The 22,073-nt window shown below is 41.1% G+C and overlaps 2 protein-coding genes across 2 annotated transcripts; both read right to left on the reverse strand.

Moving 5' to 3' along the window:
• Positions 1-4: 4 nt before the first annotated feature.
• Positions 5-7,183, reverse strand: nox1 (NADPH oxidase 1). Its single transcript, XM_035669378.1, has 13 exons — positions 6,869-7,183; positions 6,555-6,650; positions 6,365-6,475; positions 5,712-5,796; positions 4,793-4,938; positions 3,832-4,025; positions 3,592-3,718; positions 3,353-3,445; positions 3,020-3,261; positions 2,366-2,528; positions 2,003-2,149; positions 1,759-1,883; positions 5-1,238 (listed from the first exon to the last, which is right to left on the reverse strand). The coding sequence occupies exons 1-13, from the start codon at positions 6,911-6,913 to the stop codon at positions 1,112-1,114; spliced, it is 1,701 nt and encodes a 566-aa protein (XP_035525271.1). The 5' UTR covers positions 6,914-7,183; the 3' UTR covers positions 5-1,111.
• A 131-nt stretch (positions 7,184-7,314) lies between these two features.
• Positions 7,315-17,964, reverse strand: xkrx (XK related X-linked). Its single transcript, XM_035669381.1, has 3 exons — positions 17,037-17,964; positions 9,846-10,105; positions 7,315-9,104 (listed from the first exon to the last, which is right to left on the reverse strand). The coding sequence occupies exons 1-3, from the start codon at positions 17,393-17,395 to the stop codon at positions 8,239-8,241; spliced, it is 1,485 nt and encodes a 494-aa protein (XP_035525274.1). The 5' UTR covers positions 17,396-17,964; the 3' UTR covers positions 7,315-8,238.
• Between the last annotated feature and the right edge of the window lie 4,109 nt (positions 17,965-22,073).

The raw sequence follows: 22,073 nt of genomic DNA on the forward strand, positions 1-22,073 counted from the left end.
TATTCAAACTGAGTCTGGAATTGTTTACAGGAAAGTGGATGAAACAACAAATTGTGAAGTAATTAAAGTAATTTCAATAACCATAAGTCCTTTCATGTCTTAAGAGGATGATTAACCAGAGGCTACGTGACCAGCTGTCTTCCTCCTGGTTTACGTGTCTTATCACTGATGAGGAAATACTGGTGACGGTAATAATAAACGATTGTCTGGTTCCAAGAAACCGGTTTCCTTAATCAAGCTGGATAGAAGAGGATAGAGTTACAATAATTGTTCACACTTTAATTTTCAAACACATTTTTAGATTTCAAAACAATTAATTCAAGAACAGAATGACACTTCTTTACAATTTAATTGATCATAGGCTAACTTTGATATAATCAAAATTAACTGATTGCAGCCTCTTGTATGATTACATGCTACTTTTCTTTCTCTTATATAACAACAAACAGAATTTAAAACGAGCCGGATTATTGGATAATGGAAATAATCATTGGTTGCAGTGAACTGCTGTATTAGTCACTTCTTAGTTACTAAGATATAAGATATTCCTTTATTTGTCCCACAATGGGGAAATTCCAAAGAAGGGCATTACAATTTTGTTCTGTCTTGATTCAAATGTTAATCTGTATTAAAGGTAGTTTTCACATGATAAACGATCAAGTGTACAGACGAAACACTCGAGGCCCTGACCTCTTCTGTAACAGTCAAACACTTCATTATAATCTTGTTCAAGTCTCAGTAACAATGAAGCCAGAAAAGAAGCTTCAGAAGGTGTAACAAATGATACTAATTTAGACTCCAGTGAGCCAACGTGCACAATAACAGTATCATTGGTAACACACGTTTTACCCTACTATTTCACGTCACAATGTCAGCCGTGAAAATATGTAAAGAAAATAAGTCAGGCCCTGAGTAGTGCAGATAAAATAACATGCCCTGCCTCTTTATAGGTGTGCAGTTTAGTCTAGTGTGCCAAAACACACACACACAGGTAGTGTCACATGTTGTCAGGCAGCTTTGTCATCATTACATTGTTCTAAAATAATCCATGGTGAAAGAGATTCCCCACCAATAGTGCTTCAATAAGCCCAAATGCTGCTGTTGTTTTTACTCAGAAGTTTTCCTTGTTGAAGTAAAATTTGGTCTTCCGAGGATCCACGTCTGAGTATTTGACACATTTCTTCTCCAAGACTGTTCCCAGAGCTTCGGGGCCGCATAAGAAGGTTCCCACCACAGACCTGAGGGCATTTACAAAAACAAGATGAGGTGTTAGATTTCAAAAGTTTTAATGTGCAAGGTGTTAATACTATTATTACTACATCTCCTGTGTTTTAATGGGAAGTGTTGTTTGTTTAACATGTTTACCATCTTAGTTAAATGTGAAAGCATCCCAACATTTACTAATTAGCACTAAACACAAAGCTGCTGAGAACGTCATTAGTTTAGCAGATAAATACTGGACAAAAGCTAAACCAACCTGATAATTGAAATGGATAAAACGTTTACAGATGAACAAAGATATTACAATTCATCTGAGCAGAACATGAATGTCTGACCTAAATTTATCACCAATGTTGAGACATTTCACTCAGCACCACAAATGTCAACCTCCTGGTGACGCTGGAGGAAAGTCATGTCTTTTTCTCAGGGGACAATTAATGTCCGTATAAAATTTCATGCCAATCCTTTGAATAGAGATATTTCAGTCTGGACCAAAACACTTAAAGCCACTTGTATGGCAAGAGGATTTTATCTTACGTTGGGTTCTCTTTGCGGACTTGTTCGAACTCCTTGTCCCAGGCGGGTCTGCCATAGTGGGTTTTCTGTTTGAGCCCAGTGACCACATCTGTGTCCTCATCGGAGTGAACCCTCACGTGCGTGGCCTGTTACGAAATGTGGGTGGAAGGAAAGAGACAACGCAACTGAGTTTAAGCCGAAATGACCTCACGCAGTTTATCTGGATTTTGGTCTGTGACATAAAAGGACTGACTGACACACATACATGGCTTTGATCCCATTTGGTCAGATAGAGTTTGTAGGTGAGGAAATCCGCCATGCCTCTCTCCTCCATCTCTTTCTCCAGCACCTGCAGGAGGTCGGCAAACCACTCGAAGGCGTGTGTTTCACGGCAAAGCCAATAGAAGTAAATCTGAAACGAGGAAGCAGATGCAGGCATGTTAAACAATGATCCTCTTACAAAAGAGCTGGCCACGCTGCTCGTCATCCATGGGTGTATTGTGAAACCACACAGAGGTCTTTCTTTAAAAGACAATAACAGCTCCTATATCGCATCAATCAAGTGCAGCAGTCTGAGTGGTGAAATACAGATAGACAGGTTTAAATGAGGGGGCGTTTGAGTAGTTACCTTTCTGGTGCGCAGTGTAGGGTTGGAGTCTTTGAACTTGTACCAGATGGACTTGAGAATGGAGGCGAAGGGAGTGACTCCGATACCGGCACCGACCAGCATGCTGACCTCATAGTCGAATACGTCCTCACTGGCTGTGCCAAAGGGTCCGTCCACACCCATTCTGAGAATATGAGATGAATATGAATACAATCAAAAGCTTTGGGGGTTGGCTCTGTGCACTGGCATTCAACCTAATATGGTCCAGATTTGTAACACTGGTTTTAATTATGTTTAATTATATTTTGCAAGAACTATTAACACTCACAACTTGCTGTACTGTCATTTTGTGAATGTTGTATATAGTGTCAAAATTAAATTTGTGCAGGGTCCAATAATCTGTGTCTTCATTAAGCGTGGCTGTATATTAAACAAGGTTTCATGGAACAACCGGGGGGACTTGATCCTTACCCAGAAGTTTGTTTTTGACTTTTAATAACCACACAGATGGTGAACTGGGTCATGTTGTTTTGTGACTACATTTTAAATATATTACATTGTTTTGTTTAGATTTATGTCTTTTTGTATGTATAATAATAACATAATAAGGCAGCATGATGATAATGTGGTCTGAAACAGCAAGAAATCAAATAAAATGAAAAAAGTAGTGCTCACTTGGGTCCCTGTGCTCCTTCCGGTAGATGCTGCACGATGTCGATGAGTTTGTCGGTCCAGTCCCCGGCCGAGCGGATGTGGACGCTGAAGAAGTCCTCCTCGGGGGCAGAGGTCATGGTGAACGGGTGCCACTCCAGCTGGGAGATGGCCGGGCAGTTGAGGAAGACGTACTGACCCACCTCCATTTTGAAACCGTTCTTCACCAGCTGCAGCTCCAGCACCTTGGACGGCCGCATCACGATCTGAAAGAAAAAGCAAACAGATTTAAGCCTTCTGTCACATAACCTGCAGAACAACTCTGAGGGCAAAGATAAATAAATAAATCAAACGTACCTTCCTGTATCTGACTGTCTGCATGTAACGAATGAAACGGAGCAGACGTTCACAAAGATACAGAATCATTGGTCCAATCACCCACATCCAGGTCTAAAAGATGGAAAATACAGAAACTAAATGACACTTCATTTATGCTTGTAGTATTTAAGTTGTAATAGTTGTAAAGACAGAGGATGTACTGTAAAGAAGCCTCGACTTGTGCAGCTTTTGAGCGTTTTGAAATAAAAAAGACGAACCTGTGGGAACCCTCCTGCAAACTGAGGGATGGGACACTCAGGAATCCGTCCCCACTCATCACTGCGGTCTTTACATAGGGTAAAGTTGTGTGGTGGATCTGTTGTCGTTTGACTCCTCACAATTCGCCTGCAGACGAACAAGTGAGACAGACAAGTGAAACCTGTTTGCAATGACAACAACATTAACTAAAACTAAACTACCACTAAAAACTATCTATATAGCTGAAACCTTTCCCTTACCCGGCTCCGTGAAAGACTAGACCAGCAAAGAAGATGACGAAGAGATGGTGGGTGTACCAGAAGACTTCAAAGTAGCTGCGTCTGATGACCTCCATGGAGGAGGTGATGATGAGGATGAGGGCCAGAGTGATGATGACCCCTGTGAGGCCAGCGATGGTGGTGAAGACAAAGTAGGTTGGAATCTGCTGCGGATCCTGAGACACAAGAAGAGGAAGAATAGGAAAGTGGTGATGCAGACGTGCGCTTTTTGTTTTACAAGAACAAGAGGAAGAGGATGATGGAGAAGATAGAGTTGAGGATGTGAATTCTTTGCTTTGTTTTTCCTGTTTAGCCGGACATTGTGATTTTAAAGCTGATGACACTGATTAAAGAAATAAAAACAAACCAGCTGACAGAACACAACAGTTCAAACCCTTGACTTCAAAATGGGGAGTGAGGAGGATTTCTACTCTAATTTAGAGACTTCTTTTATTATTATGTTTAAAAGTTGCAAGATGTCTTCACAAACATGCAACAAATATCAGAATAAAATCTGGAGTCAGCAGTTGTTATTAAGAAGAAAAATTAAGACAGATCTGGTTTTGCAAACTTCCCTCGAGGGAACTATCCAACTGGTTAATAAAACTAATGACGTTCCCATCACCATCAGCTGTACTTTGTACAGACTACAATGGTGAGCAAGGTACACATTATACCTGCTTTATATCAGCTTTGATTCAAATATATTTATTAGGATTTTTTTTATACCGACAGCTCGTTTGTGGTTACGTCAGAATTTTATATTATATTATATGAATGTTGCCATGTTAAAAGTCTTTTCAGCAATTTCTTAAAGTAAAGTTTACTCAACTTGTAGATAACATAAGATCCTTTAACTTTGGAGATCTGAAGGCATTCTGTATCTCCACATTTGTCTTATTTAATTATGGTAGTTTCATTATGATTGGTTAATATAACTTACGATGTCTGTTTTGCGGATTGGGTTCAGGTAGGTGTTGTTTCCGCTGTCCTCCAGGTTGGACAGAGCAGTGCTGAGTTTATCATAAACTCCCTGTCTGCTGTTGTTGTACCACTCCACGTTCAACAAATGGGCGATCATGTGAACAGCTGTCAGGACAGAGACAGGAGACACGTTACCACTGCTGCATTTTAGCCACTAGTTTAAAAAAAAAAATCAACAGCCTAGATTTCAAATGTTTGAATCGCTGCACTCGAGGTGAATACTTCCTACTCCTTCAGTCAATATTTATTTTAGGCTTTGTTTGCCTCCAGATCCCCTCACCAAAATTTAACCATGACCCCTTTTTAACATTTTGACCTGTATGTGGTGAGGAGGAAGTATGGTGGGAAGAGACAATCACAGTTTGTGTCATTGTGTGAAAAGAGAGGACAAAACAGATCTGTTTCGGAATGAAGTATATACTTTTTGTCCACATTTTAGTTTCCCTGCACCATCAGAAAGGACTGAAGGCCTTTTTACTCTTTACTCTCCTGTGTCACCCCTGAGTGAATCTGATAAATACTTCTATGTTTCAGGTCTGACAAATTTGCTCAATGTGGAAAATAGTAAAGAATGCATTGAAACTGTGCACAAAATGCATATTGTATGGTCAGGGCAGAAAGCACACATTTAAAATCATCTTTAAGTCTGAATGTGAATACGTTTGTTTGATGTTTCGTTTATCTCTTTCTTTTTATCTGAAGAAAACTGAGGAGAAAAATTAAATGTCACCTGAATCTATATGGCACTGGTAAAATAAGGTGCATACACATTAACCCAAATGTTGTAATCTATTTCTATCACTATAACTACGACTAATACTACTAACTTTCATCTTCAAACAAAGAAAAGAGACTGTAAAGAGAGAGCCGCTTTTCACCTGTCATCAGACCGATCATGTATGCCACCAGCTTGTGGAAACTCAGATTTTTGTCTAATTGTTTCCTCATTGTTCTGCCGCAGCACTGAAAAGATAAAGACAGAACAGAAGTCAAAAAAGAAACATCTTTCCAAATCCGTTACTGAATCCTACCGGACTGTCTATTAAAGGAGGTGAGGGCCAGTGTGGTGGTATCCAGTTTTTGGTTGTTTTTTTTCCAGTCAGTTAATACTAATATTCCTCTTTGATTTAAGTTTAATACGCTGAAATAGCACAATATCACCCCAAAACAATATCATAATTACTGTGAAATCCTTGGTGAAAATTAGAAACTTTTTTTGTGTGTAACACCTATAATACAGAGATGCAGCCCAAACATTAATTAAAAGGGGATGAAACTAGGTTAGGCAGAAAGAGCAAAGATTATGAGAAAAATTTACCTTAATTAACTTCTAAATAATACAATATGAAATTAGTAATAATACAATATGAAATTAGTAATAATACAATTAGTATATAGTGGCCACGTTTCCTGGATATACAGCAGTCAGACTAGTTTCCTTATGACATGCACGGAAATACTTCACCTTTACAAGATAATGGCAGTGTATTCAGTGGACCTCGCCCTGCTGTGACAATGATCATGATCTTACCACGAAGGAGCCTCGGAGCAGAGACAGCAGGTTCCTGCACACCGGGAGGAGGATCAGCAGACAGTTGAAGTTGAGGACAGCTGCAGGAGCTCTGGCCCAGGCCAAGGCAGACTGAAATAAGACATATCCCAGTGTTTATGTGAGTCTGACTGTAATTAAAATGATATAAAATTCTGTTGTCTTTGCTCACCCCTAAAAGATGGCGCGTGTAGAAAAACCGATCCCCCAAATCGTAGAAGAAGTAAAACCAGACGAAAAGGAAGATGTTGATGCCCATCCAGACCACCTGCAAACACAGCCGGCATCATGTTTCCATCACAAAATTAATTTCCTTCATTGTTTTCATGATTATAAATGTTTAGGTCCTAATGAGTCTATTCGCCTTGAAGATCCAGGACACCTTTTTGCGCACCAAGGATGTGCGTAAATCCTCACTTATTCCCTTTATTCCCCATCTTTGCGGTTTCAAATAATTCGATTCCCTAAGTGTAACCAGTAACTCACCAGTATGAAGGATGTAAGTCCATGGTTGATAATCCAGTTCCCCATGTTGAGCACTTAATCTCGACTCTCAACAGATTCCCTGCATCTTCAGCCTGCCTGCACTTTTCCTCTTATACCCTCCTGTCCGGACTCCTCCCCCTTCCACAGGTGTGCAGGTGATGACACACGGAAACAAAGGCTGAAGCAAGTGAAATTGCGTTGTTGTGGGAGTTTTAGAGGCGACATTTCCTTCCTGGAGGCAAATGACCACATTCCTACCTGCTGGAAACTCAAGCTGGATCAGCAGTACCCGGAATGAGGAAGTGTGCGTGACACCCGACAGAGGAATTTATAGCCTGCTGACGCAACCAGTTTCTTGGGAAGAATAAATGTTTTATTGTGTTTGGGACAAGAATGAGTGAGTAATCGTGATTGATCTTTAGAACAAATAAAAAGGCAAGAATGAATGTGTAGACTGATTATTTTATTTTTAAATTCAAGTAAAACAGTAGTAGTCAAGGCACTGAACGAACAAACAAGACAAAACTTTAAAAAAAAAACAAAAAAAAACAAGCGAACAGTGAATGCACCTCAATAAAGAAGAAGCTAATTTTGATGTCAGTATTGTTAATGAATCAACTGAGGTGTTAATTTTTAAAGACACACCTGATATTACCTAAAGGGGAATAACTTTCTTTTGCCAAACTGAAACCTGTTCTTTTGTAATCGAGCCAATCAGACTGGACAGTGAACAACACAAGGCATTCATCACAACAGGTTTATGCAGTAGGGCATGAGGAAGATAAATTCTTCCTCTGACCTTTTCCTGCCCTCCTGCTTTTTTCATTTTTCTTTTTTTTAATGTCTGTTTAGTGCAGATGCAAATGTGTGCAATGGGGATATTCATGGTGTAAACCCTGAGAGGAAGTAAACTGGGGGGCTGGGGGCGTTCCCGCTCAGTCGTTTGGGGCACTTTGGACACACTTGGCACTTTTCCCGCACACCTGGCTCAGTCCTGTAATTGACCCACCGCTGCTCTCTCAACACGGCCTTTGTGCGTCGCTGCATATCTCGAAATGCTACATTCTTTGGTATACTGGGGCCTTGTGGTGCCCTAAGTGTACGTAATCATCCCCAATAAAGACATCAGGAGTTAACCTAAATCCCTCTCAGAACCATGAATGAATAAAGTTTTGTGCACTTAAGAGAAAACAGCAGAAGTTTGTTCTCTAACACATCACCTCACGAACGCAAAAATCACAAAATCATTCTGGTTTTTGTGTTAAAGGACTTGAGGTCTTACCCAGCGGTGCAGCCTGCAGCACCAGCTGGGTTTCGTTTCTACATTAGAGAACTTCAGTTTGTTCATTGAATTCCTCATAAAGCCCCTCTCAGGCTGCCTCCATCATGTCTTCAACAATAGCCGTCTCCCGCTCTCCCAGCTGACTGGTGAGGTCGGGGGGTTCGGAGTTTTGTGGGTCCAGCAGCTCCAGTGGCTCCTCTGGCACCAGCACCATGGTGGCAGCATTGGAGTATGAGGGCGCCGGCTTCTGTCGTCCACCTCTTGCTCCCCCCGGTCCTTTAAGGCAGCAGATGCAGTGCAGGCAGTCGTGGACGTTGTATTTGAAGAGGCGTCTGCAGGGGTGGCAGAACTGGTAGAAGAGCAGCATGAAGAGCACGGACAGGCTGTAGCAGATCAGCAGCTGGACAGCCAGCAGTGGCGCGCACACATACTCGTAGAAGTCCGACTTGAAGAAGTACCAGAGCGTGATGAGGACAAAGTTCTCAACAAAACGTCCGCAGTAGTACATGGCCAGACGGCCCCAGCGCTGCTTCCTCTCAATGAGCTCTCGATGGGTGAGGTCCAGCTGCACCGCCGACCAGCAGAAGATGTTGATGCAGGCGTAGAGCAACGTGAACATGCTCAGCACCACCGTGGTGCCCAGCTTAGAGAAGTTTTTCTCCACTTCATTAGTTAGCGAGCCTTTCTTGGCCCAGAATTCAGCCCAGGGGAGGAAGAAGAAGAAGAGCAGGTTAGCCATGCCGACAAGGATCACCCAGTGTGTGAGCGCTGTGCTGAAGAGGACCAGAGCGGTGATCCGGGTGGCAATCTCCAACCCTCTCCACACAATCATGCACAGGTAGGCTGCAGGGCGCAACCGCACCTTGTAGTCGTCATATCTGATCTGGATGGCCAGAACGCTGCACACAAGAGCCCCGTATATGATGGAGATCAGGGTGATGATCATCAGAGTCCCTGTGAAAACAAACAGAAGTAATCTATTACACTTTCTAAACATCTACAGCACCACAACACTGCACCATTCAAAAATGTCTCATCATTAGCAACATAAAATGATCATAATTCTAGACAGAAATCTATTCAAATGTAATTACTTACTGTAAGTAAATACCTGCAAAACTAATTACGTCAGCCTCAGCTGTACTGTGTTTATTGCTAATTAGCAAAACAAGCTAAAATGCTAACAACAACATGCTGGTAAACATTCCACCTGCTTAATATTAGCATATTAGGATTGTGCTTGTGAAATTTTAAGCATGCTGAAGTTAGCATTTAGCATCTGTAAGTACAGCCTTACAGAGCAGCTAGCATGGCTGTCTTGTTCTAATGTAAATGACCATTTCACACTGCACCCACTGACTTTTACTAGCATTTCTGTTTGCTATGACAAAGCTCTTCCACAAATCTGATATCCTCAAAAATCTCCTTACACACTGGCTTGTAATAATTGTGGAGAGAAAGGACTTACTATTTCATATTATGTTAGATGAGGTTATTTAAAATCTGCATATACATACATTAAAACTGGCAGGGACAGTACAGTAGAGTACAGCTGCCAACCCCAAAGAATTTGGTCATTTCAACCTTGCCAACAACAAAAACCAGGATGCAACACCATAAAGTACAGATCTTTTTAAAGACACACACAGTGGAACAGTAGTGGAACAGTAGCACAAAGCCCTCAATCATTCTTACATCTTGCAGGGAGGAAGTATTTCTCCTGGATGTTGGCGTACAGCTGCAGCGTCAGTTGGGGCGTGGAGCCCAGGAAAGCCTGGATGACTGCGGTGCGTTTGAAGGCGTTTCTGTGAGTGGCCAGGGTGCGTTCTGACTGGCCGATTTCCCACTCCATGGGCGTCCCCTGTCCCTTCTTCAGACTGATCTTCCTGGAGATGGTGACGTAAGGCTCCTCCTTTTTACCCGCCTTGAAGTAGACCACCAGAGCTTCGAAACACCTGAGGATGTAATACAAGAGTGACTGTGAGTGGAGGGATATTTTCACACCAACAGAGGGCAGTGCAATATTATGTTTGAGTTACGGCACACAACAGTAAGATGGTGTTACATTTAACATCTAATCATCATAGTGCGAATGTGTGATTACAAAATAGAGTAAAAGCAGAATAATAGTTATAGTAGAATAAATCATCAGAGGTAATATTCAGCAATTTGTTGTTTCAGCTTGTTTTCAGTAGAGGAATTTAAAACAAGTTATTTGCCATGAACACAACATTGATCTCAGGAATGTCATCTCAGGTTAGGGATCCTAAGGGATAATCAGACGTTTCTTTGTAAATCACAGCTAAACAAACACAAGCACAACACTGAAAATCCACCAGAGGGCAACCAGAAGACAGGAAACACAGTTCCCTGAGGCCTGAATGTATACACTGAGAATATCTGGGTGTGGTGCTCTTAATGTTTGCAAGGTAAATGCTCCCTGTGTTTAGTCAGAGGGTGGAAATCACCACCGTTCTTTACTCACTGCCAGAGGTTGTTGTTGAACAAGTGCAGACTGCTAACTTTAAAGAAACCAAATATTCAAATGTAATTGTTGAACACATTCAAATAAATCATGAAATGTTTCCTGACTGGTTTTTAGATGTCGATATGATACAAAAGAACCAAATGTTCAAACTGCAACAAGGAAACTATCTAAACTGGAAGTGCAAGGTTTCCACTCGTCAACAACAACATGCCAGCATTATAATCCCTGAATAATACATGTAAACTGACCTCAAACTCTCAGAGCTGCACATCTGCGCTCAACAGACAAACCCAACCCTCTGAGGATTCCCACTGCAGCACTAAATCTCACATCACTGTGCTGGAATGTAATCTTTCTCTCCAAAATTTCCAACTTTGGACATCTGACCTCAGGAATCCCACATGAATCTACTACCCCATGGTTCAACTATGCGCCGGCTCAACTCTCCAGAATCAGCAGTCGGACATTTTCATAGACTGTTGCTTCAGCTGCCACTAGTGGGGAAACTGTGCTCTTTACTTACAGTGCAAATACGGCATAGCGCCAAGCTTCCACACAAGTCCCTGAACTGTGCTTGACCAAAACGTTAGAGGCTGGCTTGTCATTATTTGGAAGCACACTCTTATCACTAAACCAGCACACACACACTTACAGCATATCCACTCCCAGACTGACAGCTACAGGGAGCTTAGGGCCATTCGGCTTTAGAGTACAAGGTCTACCATAGAGGAACAGCAAAGGCACAAAAACCTGATTTACTGACATCTTTTCGACTGGAAATCTGGCAACACAATGGGCTGAGGACGCAGTATGAGGGTACTGAACTCGAGCCAGCGTGCACTTAGGATTCTGTAAAGCGACTGAGAGGCAGACTGAATTTCACTTAGGAGAGAGGGGGAAAAAAAAAACAGCATTACTGATGAATGCATTAGCCCAGACAATCAATATGCTGACTTCCAGGGCAGCATCTTATGGATTTATAAAAGGAAACACAGGCTACTGCTCTGTATTTGCATTCTAAACATGCAATATCTTCCCTCAGTGTGTGAACACAGCAGTGTGGTGTAACAAACACCACATGAAAGAAGAGGAACTGACTTTAAAAAAAGAAGTCAAGAAATCTCTGTGACAAACTAAAACACTAATATTCTCTGACTGGCACCGGAGCATTCAGGAAATTCTTTCAAAAGCTCTTTAGCAAGATATGGTTGCTCAGGATCGGGCTCATCGGAGTGTGGAGAGTGTCAAACACAAAGACACAAAACAAGCAGCTCTACATGCTGAGACTGGTCCAAGCTGACAGAGTAATTATGTAGTTCTGTCCCTGCTTTGGGAGCAGGATCACATACTAAAAAGAGACAAGTCAAAACAAGGTCTATCCTGTGTCAGCTAACCCCACCCCCTCCCCCCTTAAAGTTGACATACTGACTGTGTGGGATACTGTGTCACGCTATCTTCTGGTGGACTCAAAACAACAAAAACAAGGCTTCACAAAAATAGACTTATACATAGTTATCTGTAAAAAAGAAATGTGAGTTGAAATTCCATTTCTGATAGCGGACTTGTTGTGTTCAACTGTGCAGCCACAAGATCAGCAATTACACCATCCCCGAGTCACACAGGAAACCTCCCGTCTGAGCCAAGAAGAGCCTGTTTACAGAAGCACAGTGTGGCATAATAAGAGCTTGAAATAAAACAGAAGAAGAGAGCGCAGGACAGAAGAGATTGAAATGTTCTGTAAGAACAATCCTAGTGTTTGTTTTCTGGCCTCATTCAAAATATAAGAGACGTTACAGCTCAGTGTAATGGATCATAACTGCACGAAGCCTTTACAAAGCTCACATTAGCACTGTTATTAAAAGCTGATTCATCGGTCATGGCTGTTTTAAGTCACTGGCAGGAACAAAGCATTCTTAGGATAGACGTGTACAGGATCACAAACTGTATGTAGCTGACAGATAACAGCTGCTTTTGGTTTTAGCAGCTTATCTTTTTCAGAGGGACAATCCAAGATCCTTTTCAGCCATGCTACTGTAGCAGCAGCGTGGCTCTGTGGATGTCTGTCCGGTAGTTACTCAGTCCAAACTGAAATATTATAACTACTAGAGGGACTGAAATGAAGTTTTGTACAGATACTGAATCCTACAGACTTTGGTTCTGACAACAGGTCAAATTATGAACAAATACAGAACCAAAAGAGTCGTTCATGAGTCGGTTTGCTGGTTGCAGGTAAATGAAACTAACCAGGTTATTTAAAGAGTGTTCTCATCACTAGTGTAGGGACTGGGGACTTCCCTGTGTGCTGCACACACATTCTAACGTACTGCACAACTAAGTATGCAAGAAGCAGTTAATGTAGCCCGGAGCTGCTAACCTCAACCAAAGCTGAGGAAGGAGCTACAGAGATCTTTTTCAACTTTTAAGACTCAGAAGACATAAACACCAATACTGACATATCTACAGTAAGCCAAGTTCTGCTATTAATGATGATAATTAATAAAAAATCTTCTTAAAAATAACACAGCCAAAATGTGACTCAATGCATTCTTAAACAACTCTTCTAAGCTACAGGCCATATCACTGAAAACTACCTGCAGACTGAACAGAAACAGACTCTGGAGTTGCAGGTGATGTTTCCTGTAATTACATGTGCGACTTTATCTTCATTGTGTTGATAGATAGTCACAGACCTGTGCCTGACCTTGGTCCACTTAACTGTGGCAACTGAAAATCTGCATGGAGCACTGTAACAGAAAGGCCTCGCCTTTATATATGTGTTAAAGTGTAAAAGCACTTTCGGCTGAAATGGCATTTATCACAACTGTTAAAGCAGAAATCATGTGAGCCTTGTATTGTGAGCACTGTATTGTGAAACCTTTATCTGTTTTGTTAGCATTGAAGATCATTTCCTGGCCTCTGAATGGATCTACAAAGCGCTTCCTGTGTTATCTGTAGCTAAATCTTTATTGATCATTTATCAGCATATTTCTGCGTACTTTTCCTTATATCTGAAACCTGTTCTGAAATATGTTAGGACTAGTATAGGCTGCACTGAAAGCTGAGCCACAAATGAAGTTATTTATATGCCTTTTAGCAACACTTTTTTCCAGCCAAGCATTCTTTCCTGTGGCATGTAACCTGCACAGAGCTGAAGGTGGAATCTCTCTCTATACAAGAAACACACCCTTGAAGTAACTCTTAGAACTGTAAATTCAGAGCAACCCCTCTGGGTTCACTGATGACAAATCAAAGTTCAGAGAGGGAGAAAAAGTATCAAGTGTAGATTTGAATTTCAGAGAACCTAACGCACAAGTCTCCGCCTACATCTTGCTGCATGAGTCACGGTTTGTCAAACAGGTCTCTCAGCCGAGACCGACTGACTCAGAACTGCAAACTGGCTGTATTTAAACAGAACACCTCTCTCAACAAGACTGCCACCTCTAAACCTTTTTTCAAAACACTGCATCCTCTAGGAGAACACTTATTTGCTGCTTCTGGTTTGTTTTTCCACTGCTTTGATGTCCAAGAATAAAATCAAGCTGTGTTATTTATAGAAGCTTTTCCGGCAACATTCAAGATTCAAGAGGTTTATTGTCATATGTACAGTAAGAAACACAGTGGTTTATACGTACAATGAAAAACTTACTTTGCCCGACTCCCTTAGGCAACAAACAAACAGAAGAATAGAAATAAAGTTAAAAATATAAAAATTAATATATAAAAATCTATAAAAACATCTACGACCCCCCTCTGACCTCTCTCTCTCTCTCCTCCTGAGCCAACCAGGCCAGATCAGTGGTCTGCAGCACTGCGGCCTTTGGCTGCCATAATCCTGAGATGAGGTCATACAACTGAGCGGTGTACAAGCCATGAATGTGAAAAGATGTGAAACTGGGGCAGGTGCCAGCTCTGCGGAGTAATTTGACAGACGGGTTTTAAAGTTTTGACTGCGAGGGGGGGTTGGTTCAACAGAGGACATGAGCATGCCATCAAGGGAAACTTCAAAGTAAAAGAAGCTCCTATATGACATCTATCCATATTCAACCTTGAAGATAATGTGGGAGGTTGTTATGTTCAGTCAATCCTTCTGTTCTTCTCACTGGACAGCCTTTCCATCTGGAGTGTGATTCAGTTAATGACTTGCAATTCTCGTGCAGTGCAAAAAAAAAAGGCTGCTTGTATCGTAGCAAATAAATGTGGTTACTAAAGTTAAGTTGACGAACTGCAACAGGACAATGCTGACTGACCAACTGAGTAAGTCAGTCAGGATTAAGGCTATAAGTATTTTCATTATTGATTAATCGTTAAGTATATGAAACATCACAAAGAGAGAGAGGAAATGCCCATCACAGCTTCAGAGAGTCAAACGTGATGACATCTTCAAATCTCTTGTATTGTTCGATCAAATCTCCAAAACCACAAAAATATTCCTTTTTAAATCATATATGACAAAGAAAAGCAGCTAATCCTCTAATTTAAGAGGTTGGAATCAGTCTTCAGAGTTTTTGCTTGAAACATTATGAAAACTATTAATCATTTATCATAATAGTTTCCGATTACTCTCTCATTTAACTACTTGATTAATGGTTTCAGCTCTAGCCAACATCCTACATCTTTTAAATAACTTGGATCCATCACTTTGAATCTAAAAAGATTCTTTAAAAGGCTTTTATGCATCCCATTAACTGCACTGTAAATGAAAGTGGAAGTTGCACATCCAGTTAGGTGGATTAACCACTTTTACCCCGTTTAAGGGCACAGGGCGTCCACCAGAGCTCTTCTCTAGGCCTGGACTTTTGCTTCCTGCCAGCTTTGTTTGATTTAAAGTCTTGAAGCGTAGAATGTCTCCAGGTGTTTTTCGGCTGAACCTGTTTCCTATTTCCCTGTGGATTGTAGTCCAGGGCTTGTCTTATGATATTATTAATGTCCTTCCTATCCATTTCCACTTGGTAGTATTGTGGTAGCTACAGACAGGTGACAAATGAAAGGGGGAAAAAACAAATAAAAAACACTCAAAGAAGGAAAGGAGACACATGACACGAGGGGTCAGTGAATGGTCAGATGTAGGGCCGGCCATTGGCAAGAATCTGGCAATACCATACGTAACACGGTACAATTACAGTTACGATTCAATATATGGTGATATATGCAACCAGAACAGTGTGATCTGCATTTGTATTTATCACAGTCTTCACTTTACAACACTGCTGTCTGACGGTTCGGTGCTTTAAACACAAAACTCAATGCAGTGTTTTTGAGAATTGATACAATCTATATAATCCATATTTTCTTACATCGCTAGTTCGATGAGAATGGAAAGGATGTGAATCAACTGAGCCCCTATGGGAGGTCTTCCCAGTTGGTAATCCTCCACAGTTCCCTCACTTGTGGTTTTGACGGGCCACCATAGCTTTAGGATGTAGCATAGACATTTGTTTACCACATCTCAGAACCATAGAACAGGATAGTTTTAGATAGTTGCTGGTTTAATAACCATACTGGCCCCAGTATATTAATTGCCTGCGGTGCTTTAACCAATAAGTAGCTCCATGTCCTCGTCTGCGCCTCCGTTCCTGCTGATGTTGCTCCCCGTCCTCTATAAGTCCCCACCCTAAGTGTGATGGGTCGAGTAGTTCTGGATTTATTGTCAAGGTTTTTCTACTATTGATCTTTAGTCCAAGCTGCTGGCTAGATGAATAAAGTTCACTGGATTTGTGTCCTTTGGTTTTCGGTTGTTCTCCTCATTGTTCTCCTCCTCCTCTTGAATTTCCCTCGGAAATCTATCTATCTCTCTATCTATCTCTCTCTCTAATTCTCTCTATCTTCTCTCTCTTTATCTATCTCTCTTATATCTATGTCCAGTTCAACTGACACCAGAAAATCAGGATACAACCTTCCGTTTCTTCTCTCAACATGTAAGCCGAAATACTTTAAAATCTTGCCTTTTGCCACGGTCCATGGTGTAATTTAAACCTGTTGTGTCAAAAACCCCAAATACATTAACTCTATTGCTTTAATATAAATCCCACATTTGAGAGGCTGGAACAAGGAATACTACATCAATTTAAAATGACTAAACTATTAATAATTACTAAAAAAAGTTGCCAACTCACTGATTTTCTGCAGCCTTACATGCCGAGTAATGATAAATCTATAATATTTAACACGACATACTGAAAATACTGAAAATTCCAGACATGACTTTCAAAGCTTAAAAATAAATAAACTAAAATTAAAAATTAAAAAAAAAAATAAAACTGTCGTGTTTACTACAAACCAAACCAACACTGACCAAATATTCTAGAAAAACAACCAGGATACATAAAAGTACCAACCTATAGTGAACTATTCTTTTAAACCCCCCCACCACCACCACCACCACCCCGACCCTCACCAACCTGATGACGGGTCCGAGCAGCAGCAGGTGCAGGAAGAGGACCAGCGGCCGGTCCCGACCCAGGTCCCTGTGGATGAACGTCAGGGCCAGCTGGATGAGCACCGCGGGCAGCAGCATGAAGGTGATGGTGAAGCCCATCCAGATGACATCGTCGGTCTTGTGGTACCTCCCGCAGAGCACCGCGGCGGACACGAACTCCGCGCAGTAGAGTACGGTGGCCAGCACGACGCTGAAGGGGGGATGGACCCGGCTGTGACTGACCACCAGCATGACCCCGCTCTCCACCGCCGAGGAGGAGCACTCCTGCGGGTCTATGTCCGAGATGTCCCGCTCCTGCTCCTCCATGGTCACCTCGCACATGATAGTTAGGGTTTGTGTACCGCGGGGAGCAACGTGGAGGCGGTTATTGGGACTGGAGTCTCCGCACTGCGCTCAAAAACAAAGAAATCATCACTTTTATTTAATTTTTTTTTTTGATGCGTCGTCTCTCCCAACTTTCCACCAAGTTGATCATCGCCGGTGTTCACATTGTGTTCAGCTCCACAGTCTCTCTCTCTTTCTCTCTCAACCAGCGGCAGCTTTAGTTTTATTGTCCGATATGAAGTCGTACGTGGCGTTACCCACCCTGTTTATTTATCTAGACCAAACCACCTCTCTGCCCGCTGCGATATCAGCCGCAACATCGGCTACAACTTCCAGCCTTTGACTCGCAGTCCGTCCGTAACAAAACAACTCATCGTCCGAGTCCGGGGGTTTTCCTGTGGGGGTTCAGTGAGCCTGTTGTTGTTCAGGTCTCACACACAGCGAGGGATCCTCCGGAGTCCTGGCCGCTGGCTGTGGGAGGGGTTGGGAGTCTCCGTATATTGGAGGACTGGTGCGGCTGCAGACGGGTCGTGTTTCCAGTCTTTTACCAGCGCTGTCAGCTCTACGCCTGCGTCAAGTTACATAGAAACAGGCGGGGCGACGCCGGAAGTGATAGGCGGCTGCCTTCAAAGTAAGAGAGATTAGAGATAAGATAAAGTTGTCATCACTAAAGATATTACCTTAGATGTGTCCACACACACACATACACACACACACAAACAAAGATATTGACAATAAACAATTCAGACAAACTTAAAGGCTACTCTGGAAATAAAACTGTAACTTCCATATATATTTGGTGAAGATAAATAGACATACACACTCATAAAATGAAATAGAATAATATGAAAGTGAAAAATTAAATAAAGGGAGGTGTAAAAAACAAATTATGGTGCAATACATTAAGAAAGTATGTGAGCAATTGATAAATTGTTCATTTGTTGTGTAAAAAAACACACTTTTGATTAAAAATGAAAAAGAAAACAGTAATTTATTGCCTACTTAACATAACTTAATGTGTAAACAAAACAGTAATGTGACACAGTTTTCATGACTCAGTTTTTTATCAATGTAAAATAAAAAAGGAATTAACTGTATACAGAGGTTACATGTAGAACAGGGTATACAATCAGTGGAAATAAGAATAGAAACAGTAAATTAAGTCTGAAGTATAATAGAAAAGTGTCTGGTCCATGTGGTATCTTGCTCAGGCCCTCGTGGCTTTTACTATATTTCACTATTTCTGCCAAACTAACTGCACTGAGATAGGCACTGTAGTTTAATTACATACAGTATTCGTCCTGTTCAAATGGAAGCTCTGTAGAAGGGCGAGCATAGAGAGATCAGTTTCTCTGCACTTCCATTTTTAGTTTCCACCAGCAGGGCGGACTTGGCCTTGTTATGGTGACCTGCCATTGAACAGGTGCAGCACAAACGCACACAGACTGAATCAGTGACCAAAACGTCACTCTTCTCATTTACATTTTACGTGGCAATTTTCTCATTACATTACTATTTGTTAGAGCTACATGCACATTAGGTGACGTGAACATTTTGTGACCCGGGTGAAAGGAATTAGTTTGATGTTTGCTCAACCACTTATGCAAACAAGGAGTATCTGTTTGAAAGGTGCATGAGAAAAACACAATCTGTGGTGGCATACGAAATATTTCCAGTGCAAAACTGCTGTCTGTGTTGTATAGTAAGTCCTGTCTTATTTTACTTTAAAAAAATACTTATTTGAAAGAGCAATAACCTCCAGTATACAGCAGTAATCTAGAAATAACTTATATTTATTTATATATAATAACTGCAGTAATTTCCCCTTCAACAACGCAACAAAAACAAAGTTATTAGTAATAAAATATCTAAAAGTAAACTAAAAACTAAAAGTTCTGTGTTAGTATTCTAACACCTATTCTGAGCTTCTCAAAAAATCTTCTCCCTGACAAATATCCCATATTATAATAAATATAATACTGAAACTAATAAAAACTGAACTGAAAATAAACATTTTTAAACAATAAAAACTAAACTGAAACAAGTTCTGTGTATGTTTCACTATGAACTGTGGTGCAGTTTTAACACAGCTCATCCCAAACATGCTGACCTCTTCCTGTCTAATCAGATCTCATCTAAATCAGTGACGTCAGCATTGTGAAGGAGGTAAAAACAGTGTATGCAGGCTTGTCATTACTAATGCATGTGTTTCGTGAAGCAATGGCGTGGGTCAGTGACTTCAGACTGCAGAGGCGGTGTGCTCTGTGGAGCCAAGGGGAAGTGGAAGATGGAAACATCATTACGGAGCACCACATATGCCCTTTTACACAATGTTACCAGCTAATCATGTCAGTGAAAGGGTACACTGCTTGTCTATGTTATAAATTCTAAAGAGACTGAAATAAACTGTTCTTCCTGTCTCTGTTTTTAACATCTTTGTTTTTAACCCTCTCAAGGGATGGTTTGACATTTTGCTTTACCGCAGAGAGTTAGATGAGAAGATTGATACCACTCTGATGTTTGTACACTGAAGCTGCAGCCAGGAGATGGTTAAAAAGTCAAAGTCAAAGTCAGCTTTATTGTCAATTACTTCACATGCACCAGACATATAAAGTAATTGTCTGTTGTTACCTGTGCACTCTGTTTCATCGCTGGGAGGGGAGTGGAGAAACGGTCCTCTTGATTACTTTATATGGTCCTGGTGCATGGGTGAAGTAATTGACAATAAAGCTTTTTTACTTTGACTTTGACTTTCTTAACCATCTCCTGGCTGCAGCTTCAGTGTACAAACAATCAGAGTGGTATCAATCCGTTTCATCTAACCTCTGGCCCGTGGTCTGAAAAGAAAAATGTCAAACCATCCCTTGAGAGGGTTAAAAACAAAGATGTTAAAAACAGAGGACAGAAGAACAGTTTATTTCATCTCTGTCCTTATAAGAATTTTTATTGTCTAGAACTCTATAGTGACATTGCAAGATGTAGTACACATTCGACTGACTATAGGGACTAATAAAGCTATTATAACAAGGTAACATTTGTGGTAAAGGGCATTATGTGGTGCTCCGTAATGTTGTCCTAATCCATCTTCACTTCCCCTTGGGCTCCATCTGAGACACACCAAAGTCGAGCTTAGCGCATGTTCTGAGGCTGTAGCCACTCGTCCTACAGCCACTGGCTATCAACAAGAACTGCACCCATGCGCGAGGATTTAGTAAATAGACTACAGCCCTATCCCAAGGAATAGTCACATAGATTCTTTCCAATTACCTTCATATCAACACATGTGTACTGACTTCACTGTTTCTGTTGAGTGATTCGGATTAACAGGAATGTGATTACGCGTCAGCATGTTATAGAAATATAGAGCTAGTGATTCAAAACTGCACCTTGCTAGGTCATCAACATGGTTATCATGTACATTGTGAGGTTGTCAGAAGTACGATCACTTCTTACGCGCAAGTCTTTGTGTTGGTTTCATCGTCTTAAGCTATTTCGTAGACTCTTGTTTTAAGCATTGAGTCTATTCTCAGTTTCCGCCTTGTTTTTAGCTCTAGTTAGTCTCTATAGTTATATTAGGGCTATTTTTTTATTAAGCTAGGCTATATATAATTGAGGATCTTTCTAGACTAGGGGGAGAAATTGTTTTGGAAGCTCAGATAATAATAGGTGTTATGTTATACTAACACAGAACTTTTAGTTTTTTCAGAGTTACTCATTCACATAACGCTGGATTTGGCTCTTTGTTCATTATCTAATTAAACTTTGTTTTGTTGGCGCTAGTTGCGGAGGCAAAATATACTTCGCCAGATATATTATAATTGAAGTATTATATTTTAAATAAATATAAGTATAGCAGAAGCTGTATTATTCATAGATTACTGCTTAATTCTGGCTGTGAAGTGGACTGTGAGGTTATATGCTCTCTATACAGAATTTTATGTGGGGGGTAGAAATTAAGAATATGATTAATTTAAGATGCCAGGAAATGTGCGTTTGAACAGGGCGCAGAATTGAGGAACACGGATGTTCTCAGCAGTTTTGCACTGGAAAGGTCCTTTAGCCTCGCGTGACTGCCACCACAGATTGTGTTTTCTCATGCACCTTTTCAAACAGTACTCCTTGTTTGCATTAAGTGGTTGAGAAACATCAAACCTAATTTCCTTTCCACCCGGGGTCACAAAAATGTTCACGTCACCTAATGTGCATGTAGCTCTAACAAATAGTAATTGTAATGGAGAAAATTGCCACGTAAAATGTAAATGAGAAGGTTGTGATGCCGTTTTTTATGGGTCCTGGGGGCTAAGTCTGGTGTGCGTTTGTGCTGCACCTGTTCAATGGCAGGTCACCATAACAAGGGCCCAAGTCCGCCCTGCTGGTTGGAAACTAAAAATTGGAGTGCAGAGAAACTGATTCTCTCTCATGCTCGCCCTTCTACAGAGGCTTCCATTTGAACAGGACGAAACTGTATGTAATTGAAACGTACCAGCCTATCTGGCTAATGTGGAGTTGTGATTGTGTTGTGGTCTGGATGAGTGTAGATTAGTATTGTGAAATAATAGTAAAAGCCACGAGGGCCTGAGCAAGATACCACATGGACCAGACACTTCTATTATACTTCAGACTTAATTTACTGTTCTATTCTTATTTCCACTGATTGTATACCCTGTTCTACATG

The sequence above is a fragment of the Morone saxatilis genome, unplaced genomic scaffold (assembly GCF_004916995.1).
Source record: "Morone saxatilis isolate NCDOM2014 unplaced genomic scaffold, NCSU_SB_2.0 Contig22, whole genome shotgun sequence".
Classification (NCBI taxonomy): Eukaryota; Metazoa; Chordata; class Actinopteri; family Moronidae; genus Morone; species Morone saxatilis.

Coding starts and splice junctions, on each gene's coding strand:
- nox1 (XM_035669378.1), bottom strand. CDS start 6,913: ATGGGGAACTGGATTATCAACCATGGACTTACATCCTTCATACTG. Junction 3,719..3,831: donor CTAGTCTTTCACGGAGCCGG/GTAAGGGAAAGG, acceptor GTTCGTCTGCAG/GCGAATTGTGAGGAGTCAAA. Junction 3,446..3,591: donor TTGCAGGAGGGTTCCCACAG/GTTCGTCTTTTT, acceptor TCCATCTTTTAG/ACCTGGATGTGGGTGATTGG.
- xkrx (XM_035669381.1), bottom strand. CDS start 17,395: ATGTGCGAGGTGACCATGGAGGAGCAGGAGCGGGACATCTCGGACATA. Junction 10,106..17,036: donor CTGCTCGGACCCGTCATCAG/GTTGGTGAGGGT, acceptor TTACATCCTCAG/GTGTTTCGAAGCTCTGGTGG. Junction 9,105..9,845: donor ATACTTCCTCCCTGCAAGAT/GTAAGAATGATT, acceptor TTGTTTTCACAG/GGACTCTGATGATCATCACC.